The following is a 12,777-nucleotide window of genomic DNA, read 5'->3' on the forward strand; positions in this document are numbered from 1 at the left end:
ATATTTGGATAGATTTGAGTTAACATAATTAAGAATTCGTAACATTACTTAAGTAAGATATTGATGAAGATATTGAAGTATTCACCTGCTGATCAAGCTATTATGGATTGGGACAATAAGAAAAAGCTCACTAAGGGCAAGTACTTGTTTCTGCAAGTGCATTAACCATTTGGTTTTTCCCCTGAAAGGATTACTAACCACTAGCAACCAAAGACGCTATGAACCTTTGTTCGGTTACAAATAAAGTGTGATTTGACGTTAATATCTACTTTTTTTTCATCTGTGATTGATTGCATTTGGGGCTTGGGACGATTTTACTTTACTGTCTTTACGAAATTGACTATGCGTGGGACGAAAAGAAAAATAATAATTAAAAAAATGCAAAATTTGTAAAGTGCATACTCACACAGCTCCTATAAGGAGCATGCTCTTAGCGCTTAAGAACAAGAACAAGAACAAAACATGGATAGCTTACGAGTGACAGGAAAACAAAGAAGTAGCACATATAAACTACAAAAGAATCAACAACCGTGGTAAACAAAGAATAAAATCAAAATATACAGAAAACACAAAGCTGGGAACCAAATATAACAAGAACAAGAGCTAAGAATAACATGAAATTGCAAAAGGAAAGGTGTGAAAAAGGACTAGCATTATGAGAAAGGCTGTTAGGAGTAATGTTTCCAGAAGAGGTGTGTTTTCGGTGCATGTTTAAAGGACTCAATAGACCTACGTAGGAGAAATTGACTTTTGGTGTTGGAACGAATTAAATGGTAGGAGCAAAAGACCTATATGATCTTTCCAAACCCTTTGATTACCTACAGAGGCGTCCTACCCAGCCAAATCATACCAACAAAAAGTTAACATGGACCACCTGCTGCTATAGTGTCCAATAATAAAACAAAACCTTTCAAGTCAGATAGCATAATGTTTATACATATTATAATTGCACGAGGGCTAGATGTAAAACAGCATAACTTTTGCTTTTTCTGTTACCCTTGTAAATAAAGATGTGTTCATTGTTGTGCAATGAACTGAACTTGTATAAGGAATTAATGCCATTAATACATAGGACTCCATAAGCATCCTTAAAGGAGTAAAACATTAATTTGCACACATTTGAATATTTTTTTTCTTTTTGTAATAGTCCAGCAGTTTAGTATCATTTCCATTTAAGTCAAATTACAGGCTAGATGTTAAAAAAGCATGTTCTGCTTATTCTATCACCCTCAAAATAAAAAAAAATTATCTCTTTGTCTTTCACACATGCAGGGTTTGGTTATATTGTAATATAAGCATAAGAATATTGACAAACATCTGCTCTGTGTTCTATATTGTTTAATTTGGTGCTACCAGTAACAGGTAAAATAAAAATTAAAATAGTGATGCACAAAGGACTAGATACATAAATATGTTATTAAACTGTGTGCATGCACACATGTCTCTGTGTGTGTGTCTGTTTGTGTCTTTCAACATAAAAAAGCAACAGGTTTTTAGCCGGGTTTTAGGGGATGAAATCTTTATCCATGTATACCAAATAACCTGTGTTTGTATGTGCATGCATGCATATATGTGTGTATGTGTGCATGCAGTGTACAGCTTGGGGGCAGTGGAGGAAGGTTAGCATCTATGGTAAGTAAAGGAAAATCATCTCCTATCACCATTAATGATGATGAACCGTGAAGGTAAATGCTGATTTTGTAGAAGACAAATCAAAGACTTGAAAAAGCAAATAAGCCAATAATAGGTGGTGATTTTAAAATAAGCTGAGATCACAAGTGGAGGTTATTTTGAAAATATAAAACTAAAGACTAATCAAAGATTTAAAAATAAATCTTAAAACAGCGTCATACACCAAAGCAATCAAAAAAATAAAAGGACATTTTTGGGGTGACCTTCTCTGCCACTATACATTACACTCCGACAACTGATACATTACAGGTGTGTGTATGCATGCATCTGTGTGTGTGTGAGAGTCTTTGGGTACATGTGGATATGTTTTTAGGCCAGTTTTTATCCTTGTAACTGTGGCAAGTTTTTTAAGACATCACTACATTACCTGACATAAACAGACAGAAAATAAACAGAAATAATTATAAATAAAGTATTAAAGATAACTTAAATTTCTTTAGTTTAATAGTTCTGAAGATATTGTGAGTACATTTAGTCAGCTGAATGAAAGTACCATTTCAATAGGGATTAATATAAGATAAATTACTAGCATTTGTTACATATACAACAGTCTTTTTTTTAGGAGCTGATGCTATTTGACAACATATTATGTATACATCAAGATTAGTTCATTTTGTGAAATAAGGTAAATTAGCAGTACATGTATAATACTTCACAAATTCTAGGAAAGTAATATGAGATTTTCTTGCATAAAGGAAAAGTTGCAAGTGTTAGCAGGAAATGTATCCTGAGTAAAGAGGAAAACAATATAAAATGTTATGCAAAATATGCAAACAATCTGGAAAAAAGATTAGAGTTACTTTTAATTACAGCCTTATGTATGGTGAATAACAAATGCCCAGGTTACAAGGGTACATATTCTGAGTATTCAGTCACTTTTAATCTAAAATACAATAATATGGAATAAATAACGTGATTTTAGAAAAATGTAGTTGAGTAGACAATGTGAAACTACATTTGTAAAAAATATTCCAGTAGTTCGGCACACTTGGAGACAGATGATAATCTGTCCCCTAACTGTAGCTTGTGTATGGTGCCTTTAATACACTTTTGCTGCCTGTCTTTTAATTCTTTTTTTTTTTAATTTGTAAGATAACAATGAAACAAACTTTCCTTTTAAAGGCACTATAGTTTTAATAAGAAAATAATTTTGCATACATTTCCTTGCTCCATTGTGAATGCAATGATCATTTGGAACATCCACAGAGTATGGGAAATTATGGAAAAAATGTCCTTGCTTTACAAACTATATAAACATGAAAAAAAATAAACCCTTATAAAGTATATGATGAGTGTGTGAATTGCTTATCTGACCATGCATTTCTATGAAATGAATTGTGTCATCACTACCAACAGTCAACAACACCCTATTCATCAGTCTATGGTGGCTGTGCTGCAAACACGTTACTACTTCCAGGTATGTGGAATGAGACAATCTTGAATATAGATCAGATATATATATTTCAGGGACCATGTAACTCATCTCCTTTGTTTCCTGAACTGGGTACTCATCTGTTCTTGCATTTGTTACAAGCTGCCTGTGCTGTGCCTCCTGCCCTGACAATTTTTCCTCCCCTAAATTCCACCCAGACAACTCTACTCTTCAGCTGATGACCTTTTTATCTGATGCCCCTATCCTTATCATCAGACTAAGAGTGTATGGTCATTGGATTTTTCATAACTGTGCTGCAAAACAGTAAAATTCTCTCCCCTACCATATCCACCACTTACCCACAAATTTCTTAAACAAGCGACTAAAAACACATCTGTTCTTGAGCATTACTCCAAACAACAATCCACATAATTATAGTCTATCTTCTAACCCTTTCTTGCACTTTTTTCATCTGTTGACTAGTCTTTCTCTGCAGATTCATGAAACTCTTAACCCTTACTGTTTGTTCCTTGATTCCTCTTTGCATCTTGTGTGGTTGTCTTTTATCACTTGTCTGTATGGTTGTTTATCCTTCCGTCATTCATATGCCGTCCATGTCTCATTTTTGTCTTGAGTGCTGAGAGCATGTTCCTTCATGAGTGTAATCACACACAATATGAAATGCATCTTTATTATTATTATATACAGAACAGAGTATATGTATATATCATATCATCTTATCACAATCTTATCACAATCTTATCACAATCATAACAGTATATGCATATGGGAAATGAGATCTTGAAGTATAAATTCCTAACACACTACTTAATTCTTGATACACAGATGAAGAAAAAAGTATATGAGTTGCAAGGCACAAACAGCACCATGCTTTCTCTAAAAATGAGTTTACACTTAGATTTACCTTGTCTAATCCATCCGCCTTCTAACATACAAAAACTGTAGGAAACAACCAATATTTGATAGTCAACAGATAAATTTCCTTAATGGTTACTCTGTTTTCATAGAGTTTATGAATTCCTCAGTGATCTTATTTGGCAGGCCTGGTGTGATGAGAACATCAATAGCAGTCATTGCTAGGGCTTTTGCAGTCATGAAAGAAAGAGTTTCAGCCATTTCAGTTTCTGAAAAATAAAAGAACTCCTAAAATGTGATGTTTCCTCCTGTAAATGTAAACAGTATTAAGGATATCAATTTATCAGTCTGACAGTTTTAGTTCCTCTGGTGAAGTGCACATATACAAATTAAAAAAAAATTGTGCAAAATTAAAATATCAACATATTAAAAATTACCAGAAGCCAACCTCACTTGCATGAGATGCAAAATCCTTAGAATGAAGACTAGCGTCAGTGCCTATGCTGTATTTGGGATACAGACTAGGCACCACCTTTGACACGTTTCCCATGTCAGTTGACCCTCCTGGTCTCTGGATTATTTCTTGATTGGTTTCAAACTGGATTCCAGTTGCTTCCCCATTCTCTACATAAAGTGATGCTAGAATTTTGTTTGCCAGAAGGCTAGAGTATGGTACAGGTTCTGACTTGAATTCCACCTGAAATAATTTTTAAGTATGTTTAATCCCACAAAAGTGTTTGGGAGAGGACAAAAAAAAAAAATAAATGACAAATTCAATCTCTGCTATTATCATATCATGCTTATTATCATGTTTTAATGTATATATACATCACATTTATTATTATGTTTGATTAAAACAATACTGTATTGTCCTTTATTTCTCTGGAAAATCTAAAAGAAAAGCAAAGGCTGTACTTCACTGGCATAATTGTATGTTTTTTAACTGGTTGTGAAACTGACCCATTTGTGCCTTTGAGTTCATCATCTTTAAGTTCATCATGGACTAAATTTTATCTTCTATTTTGTTTTTGTGTCCTGCCAAAGGAATTACACAGAGAATTATTTCTCATCCTGGTTGATACTTTCCTTGGTGTTGTCAGTCATGACCACTACTTCATATCCATCAAAACTAAATTGCTTAATTCCTGTAATCTGAAGTGACTAGCACGTAGTTATTTTAACAAAAATAGCTGATTCCCATAAAAGACAGTTATTCTGGTTGAGCTGTATCTGTCAACTAGCCTCTGTTGTCACTTTTGGTCTGAGATCTAATGTTTGAGCTACAAGCTATGTGATTTTGAATCTGCTCCAATTCCTGCTAAAACATTCATGAAACTCTTCAAGAGCTTATCCAGTGAAGTGTAGTACTCAGTTTGCATTCTGAAGGATTACGCAGACATGCACAAATTAGGAAAAACTGCTGCCTGCATAAGATGACAGTAGTAGTTGTAGATATTCTCCAAAGCTTTAGATTGGATCTAAAGAAAGTAAGTATATGTGTTAAAACATTAGTTTGTTTAATAATAAAAGTCTAAAGCAGAGAAAAGCTTGAACATATTCTGATTGAGTTTCTCTATAATACCTCACATCCCGTTGCCTAGAGCAGCTGCCTGAATGCAGTTTATAACCTTCTGGCAGAGAACCGAAAGTTCTGCATCAGTAGGTGCTCGCAGGTAGTATTGCAGCTCAGCCTGATCAGGAATAATGTTTGGTTTGACTCCCCCATCTGTGATTACACCTGTATTTAAGTGAGAATTTGTTTTTTTAGCTAATGAACTGCTGAAGTATGCCTCTCGTTTTAATGCATTACCAGTATTATAAATCAAACATAAGACAAACTTTTTATTCTCTTGATGTTGGAGAAAAGTAGAGTAGAAAAAGAATTGAGCAGGCAATCCACATTACTGTTTTGTATTCCAGCACACAAGAATATCACATCTCACTCACTGACTTTTCATCAAAAATGAAAAATTGTAAAAATGATATCTAGAGTATTACACAACTATATTATCTAAAACAATTGAACTGTCCATATTTCCTTCATTAAAAAAGACCAAGTGATGGGCATAATAACTTTTTTCTTAGCAGAAAGGTTTTAATCGATTTAAAATTGAGAACAGATGAATACTATGTCTTTCTCATTTTAAAGATTTTAAAATATATTAGATTCTAAATCTGTCTTCATTTTAAAATGAGTAGTGCCCACCATGAACACGCCAGGTAGGCTTCATCTGCTGGCGAAGGTGAGAGATATTTGTATAGCATTGTACAGCTGCATCCAATGCATTCACACCATTCCAAGGAGCACCAGACGCATGGGATGCTTTGCCCTTATAAGTGATCTTCAACCTAAAAATAAACATTAAAATAAATATTAAATTTATCAAAGGATATTTTTAAAACCCACTGCCTTAAATTCTCACCAAACTTACTTATTTTACAGATATATGCTAACCTGATTTGACAGAGTATGATCCTTTTAATTTGTAACAAGGAATCAATTTTTTAAGATCTTTCTCTAGAACACAAACATATGGAGAAAGCATACAAAATTCTGCCACAAAGGTAAGCCATAATACAAATTATGAAAATATCTAGGATTCATGCAAACTGAGAAAAACTGGATCCAAAAGACTGAATATACAAGGAAAACAATACAACATCATGAACATAAACTATACTGCAGAAAAATACACAAAATAAGCTTCAAATGGCAGTAATGTGCATGTGCTATTCCAACCCAACATAACATTTTAATTTTTTTCTTTGATTTACTTGTGGCTTGCTTCACTGCTTTTAACCTCAAACTTATAATTTCATAAAAAAATATCTTATATCTTACCCTTTCCTGGCCAGCACTATAGGCATTGGCAGGTTAATCTGGGCAGGATGGGCTATTATTGCAAGGTCTATGTCCTCAAAAGCTCCAGCATCAATCAGTTCAACTTTTCCTCCACCTCCTTCTTCAGCTGGTGTACCTAAAACTGTCAGCTTTACAGAGAGCAAAAGAACAAAATGTTCTAAATGCCTGCTGATTAAATATATTGCACAAGATCTGTTTAAACAAAACGAGACATGGCCCAGTTTATTAAGGGTTCTCAAATGTATAATCAAGCTACTGCCAAAAAAATTGACCTGAAATGCTAAACAATTTACACCTGACAAAGAAATAATCTTTTAAAATATTGGATGGTGCTCACACTTTGTAATGTATACCATGTACTATCTATACTTGCTAATTTGAGTACCTCGACATGATTTTCTGGGTCTGAAGTGCTAGCCTTTCATGTTTATCATAAAGCAAAAAAAAAATTGCTTTAATAAAATATTATATAGTTATTTGAGTAGGATCGTGCTTGATCAACGGTATTTAAAGCATCTTAATTGCCTCTTACTTGCCCACCCCTGCCTTGAAATGCAGACGATTGGAGAGCTGCTTGGACACCAAGCGAAGCGCCACCCCTACCATGGCGATCAGATTATGGCCACAGGCGTGGCCTATACCTGGCAAAGCATCGTATTCACAAAGCATCGCGATATTGGGGTAGCCGTCTTCCTCTTTGCATCGCGAATGTTTCGGAACTGCTCTAAATGCCGTCTCCAGTTTGTACGATCTTTCCACGTTGAAATCTTGTTCTTCTAGAAAATCAGTAAGTCTCTTGTGAGCATAATGTTCCTCGAAACAAAGTTCAGGATGATTCCAGATGTCCTGACTTAGAGCTCTCAAGCGCGATGCTTGCGAATCAATCGCATCACAAGCAATTCTTTTCAGCTCTGCTGCGTCGCCCATGATGTTCCTTGTCGCTATAGGTCAAGAAAAATCGTCTGCTTTGTTATCACTTTCACTATCTGAAAAAGGAAAGTTTAAATACTTTTCTTCAAAATTTGAAAGGTTGATCAAGTTACATCAGTGCATTACAGTAATAAAACGGTAAAGTTTGACCCCATCCCAATGCATGCTTAAAGTCCAAACAGCCAGATACAAGGTTCATTGGTGTTTGGTTGGCAAGGATTGTCTCAAAAGAAACTGTAATTACTGCCCTTGAATGGGGGCACTGTCCCATCACGAACTAATAAATATACGTCCGTGGTCCCATACAGTCCGTAGTCATACGTACCCGAGCACAGGATAGTAGAAATGTGCAAGCGGTTGCAGAAGTTTGCCAGGGAAATCGATAAATTTCATAACTATCAGTTTACAATTCTCGCATGACCAGTCCTCACATCACTGAGGTACTAATCTGTCAGAGAATCGGTCAAGGCCAGTCGTACTCTAGTGTCCTCCAGCCTTGAACTTCGCGTTCAAGTTAGGACAACCTTTCGCTTCTTTGTGACGGAGAAGAAAAGTAACAGAAACTGGCCAATTAAGCTGTAAACAGCGAATCAATATGCCATTGTTCTGGAGTAGAAAACATTGAAAAATTCTTTTACATACTGGTCTATGTTTTCTAAATAATGTGGTTAATAATCAGCCTCATCAGTGTTTACCTTGAACTATGTTCTCAACTGAGGTCAGCGAGTTCATAGACTTCCACCCCTACTCAGTGAATGGACTAGTCCAGTGAGAATCGAGCATCACATTGCTCGCATATGCACGTATATTCGTTGCGCATTACTCTCAGCTTCCAACGTTTGATATAAATACACGCTTACTTAAAAGAAATTGATTTATCTAAAGATTTCTGTCGGAAGAAATATATAGTGTTTCTTTTCCATTTCTGTAGATCGAGGAGTAGCTATAGATTTTTTTTTAAAAAGTATATTTAATTACTTATTCAATTTCGATCGATCCCTCGTAAATAAAGATGTCATTAAATATACATAATTATATAGATATATATCTCTTCCGCTCCACTACCTTTTTGTATTTCGTGAAGAATCACGTCTCAAGCATAGGAAATATCATTTAGCCCCCACCATCGACTCGAGACAAACCACGTACAACACTAACAACAGTCATAGAGATGAACTGAAACATGATTTAATTTACATGAAAATTTTATATACATAGTCACCAGATCAGAGATAATTAATATATCGCTGCATGTGGTGTGCCTAATCAGTGTGCTCATGTAGCATCATTTTGCAGATCATTATGTTTCGAATATTTAAAGGCAATTTAAGTTAAGCTCGTCTCCTGACCTTTTCAGATCGTTGAGGAGTCAGGTGTTCGAAACCTCACTTTTTCTCAGGGATCAGTTTAAGTGAGGGCGGTGCCCATCTCTTCCACACTGCATGCCTAATTACTTTCCCAACTCTCCAAGGAGTCGACAGAGGGAAGATTGTACGGGTATCAAACCTGCGCGCCTCTGACCACTATAGGCTATCCACTTATTTTTTCAATCACTACTGTTCAGTGGCGTAGGAACCAGGGGGGCAGCGGGGGCAGCCGCCCCCCCCCCAAGGAAAATACAGGGGGCAGGAATATCCTTTTGCCCCCCCCAATATTTGAGACGTAATTCCTCACAAAGAGCAAAGAACTGAAGAAAGGTAGGGGAACGTAGAGAGGAGACGGTCATCACCGTCACAAAAGCGGGCCCTGAGGCAAGTGGAGGCCCTAACACCTCTGACGATCAGATCGGGGACAGTCCGTTGGTCTTGTTTGCCATGCTAGTTGCAGGCTGTGTTGAAGCCTGAGTGAAGAAAGCAGGCGGACAGTACATCGGTACATCGAGTGTCGTCTCCCTCCCCCCTCCCCCATAATGCGACGCCTTTTCTTTGGCGGTTTTCGTTTGACCAACATAAAACATCCCCCACCCACTCGCTGTCACCCACGGTGTGTGACCGAGTGTGACTGCGTGGCCTGTGCATGCGCGCATGTGTGCATAGGTGTGTGCGCGCTGGTGTATATGTGCAGAGCTGGAATGTTGATCGTTGCTGTCACGGGGGTTTGGTGTTTTCTTTTTTAGGTATAATGTTTGGTAGTGTATTTTGTAATAGAGGTACTGGAAGGGCTGACCAGTAGGTAACATGGGAGACGGGGGATTGCTCTTGGCCGGAAGGGTTAGTGAGAAAGATGTTAAGCGAGATCGATAAGCTTTTGAAACTGTATCTTACTATCCCAGTTACCACGGCAACTGCAGAACGCAGTTTTTCTGCCTTAAAACGAACAAAAACATACCTGAAAAGTTCCATGACACAAACGCGCTTGAATAGCTGTCTCATTATGCATGTATTTAAAGAGAGGGTTGATCTGCTTAATCTGGACGAGATTGCAATGGAGTTCATTAATAGAAATCACCGAGGACACAGTTTTTTTGGCACACTGACTTACCAACCTTGATTAATATGATTTATATGATTATAACGTTTATCACATTTCTTGTGAATGCGTTAGCCGGGGAGTCATTCTTTAATTTGTTTTTTCTTATTTAATGCTGCTTTGCCTTTTAACAATAAAGCAGCGTGTTGTGATGCTACCACTGTGTACGTGCGTGCTCTACCCCCCCCCATCCTTTTTTACATAATGTGCGAGTGCGAACGCCGTTCACTGTCAGCAGGGAGTTTGCCCCCCCAAAGCCGAACATCTTCCTACGCCACTGCTGTTATAAAATTAGTTATAAAAAGTACTGTTTTGTTTGTGTGAGAGATGTGGTAATATAATCTAGCTGTTTTTAAAAGCATAGAATGATCTTTGCAGCATTTGTACAATTATCTTTTTACTGACATTTGTAGGATGCGGAAAATACCTTGGAAATGCCAGCATGCGATTTCCAAGATCTGTCGATGGACAATTAATTTTCTACGTAACCTGCATAACCAGGGAGGATCTGGAAGACATTGCAGTATGCGGCTTTAGGAAAAATTTCAGGAATGTGCAAAACATGCTGTGCATGGGTACATGAGTTCCTTCACAGAATATAGATAACATGTTGTGTATGGGTAGGTAGGTACCTAACAGGAAAATGTTATAAAGCTCGATACCATGGTCACATACTGTGCACGGGTACACGAGTGCCCTAACAATGTAGATCACATATTGTGGATGGGTAGGTAGGTACCTAACAGTTAAAGGTTATGAAGGATTATTCTGGGCGCATACCGTCAGTAAGAGTGCAACAGCATTTTCATGTCTGTTTCAACATCCATCAGCTGGCTCGTATTTGTCGCCTGAGATAAGTCACAATTGTTTTACGAGCGTGTATCGGTCTTGAAACTCTCTGTCCATTTTTTTTTTTTTTTTACCCTTTTCGGGACTCCGTAGATTATGACACACTTGTCCTTTGAGTTTGTCTGATATCTAACGTGGTGTTACAAGGGACTCTGAGCAAAATGCCTTGTACCGGGTAGTTCACCAAACTACACAATACGCAGAGCAGTTTGATTCTACTCCCAAAGAAAAGATGGGTCATTGACAAAGTGAATGCAACATAGCATTTAAATGAGTGGCTGACCTTTGTGTTTTCATTTTATTAGTTCAATGAAAATTTTCTTAAAACATATCGATCTTCTGGCTTTGAAAAAGCGAATCTTTACTGTCACAGTTTAGTAGATTGCAAAGGCTTAATTGATAGGCGGATTTTTCCACTTTCTTTAACACAAGTTTTTGACGCTCAGATTCTACTTGTAGAGCTCTATGGCTCGGAGATCTGCAGTTCAGACAAAATAATAATTAAAAATGTGTGTTTGTTTGCAATTTAAGATAAGATAAGATAAGATAAGATAAGATAAGATAAGATAAGATAAGATAATACTTTATTAATCCCTAGAGGGCAATTCAGTTGCAGCTCGATTATATATATCAACCCACAGGCAGTCGTGTTGCAGTCAATCATACCAGCTCGATGAAAGTCATACATGATCGCATGCACATCACATTCATAATCCATTCAAAAGTCTGACGGCTGAAGCAACAAAAGACAGCCGCAGTCGGTTTGTCCTGCATGCAGGCATACTATATCGGCGACCTGATGGGAGCTGGACAAGTTCACCCGACAGAGCATACCTGTCATCACGAAGGATGGCAGACACTTTCAGTAGAGTCCTCCTGTTATACAGATCCTGAAGAGAACTCTGGGTGGATCCAACGACTTTGGAGCAGGTGGATACCACACGATGTAGGCTGCTCTTGTCCTTCACCGATAAACTATTATAGAAACAGATGAACGAGAAGGACAGCACGCTCTCAATATGTGATCTGTAGAAAAGCTGAAGAAATTGGGGGGAGACAGAGAAAGACCTCAGCTTCCGGAGAAGGAAGAGGCGTTGTTGAGCCTTCTTCACGACAGATTGAGTGTTGACATCCCAGCAAAGTCGCCTATCGAAGATGGTGCCCAGGTATTTAAAAGCAGAAACAATTTCCACCTCCTTGTCATGGATGACACAGACGGGACACGGTGGAGAATTCCGACGGAAATCAAAGACAATCTCCTTCGTCTTACTCACATTAAGTTCTAGAAAGTTGTCATCGCACCAAACAATGAATTCTTCCAAAGCATCACCGTGAGTGTGCACTGGCCCGCTAAGTAGAGACAGCAGTGCAGTGTCATCAGAGAATTTGACAATTTGCTCAATGCCTTAATGTTTTCAGCTGCCAAAGGAACGTTTGTCAAGAAAAGTGTATGAAATTCTACCGATATTAGACCATGAAAATAAGTTGAAATGGTTACATTAATTGATGTTTTTTCTTTACAAATATGGGTTTGATTTTGCATTAGTAAAGTCGAGAAGCTAAAAATGTCAAGGTTTTTTGTTTGAAAGAATTGAGATATGGCGCAGCATTTGAAATAGCTTTACCGATATGTTATAATTTATCGAAGCTGTTTTTCGCTGCAGACATTACATGTTTATTTTCATGAATTTTATATTAGCTAATAGACACTTTTAATTTAATTTAA

At 37.1% G+C, this 12,777-nt stretch overlaps 1 protein-coding gene across 1 annotated transcript; it reads right to left on the minus strand.

Annotated features, from left to right (window-relative positions):
* Positions 1 to 915: 915 nt before the first annotated feature.
* Positions 916 to 8,232, minus strand: LOC112567157 (peptidase M20 domain-containing protein 2-like). Its single transcript, XM_025243727.1, is given in 8 exon segments — positions 916 to 4,209; positions 4,394 to 4,637; positions 5,523 to 5,678; positions 6,147 to 6,289; positions 6,783 to 6,931; positions 7,336 to 7,400; positions 7,403 to 7,789; positions 8,059 to 8,232. Coding segments are annotated over 5 exon segments (840 nt in total). The 5' UTR covers positions 7,731 to 7,789; positions 8,059 to 8,232; the 3' UTR covers positions 916 to 4,209; positions 4,394 to 4,637; position 5,523.
* Between the last annotated feature and the right edge of the window lie 4,545 nt (positions 8,233 to 12,777).

The sequence above is a fragment of the Pomacea canaliculata genome, linkage group LG6 (assembly GCF_003073045.1).
Source record: "Pomacea canaliculata isolate SZHN2017 linkage group LG6, ASM307304v1, whole genome shotgun sequence".
Taxonomy (NCBI): domain Eukaryota; kingdom Metazoa; phylum Mollusca; class Gastropoda; order Architaenioglossa; family Ampullariidae; genus Pomacea; species Pomacea canaliculata.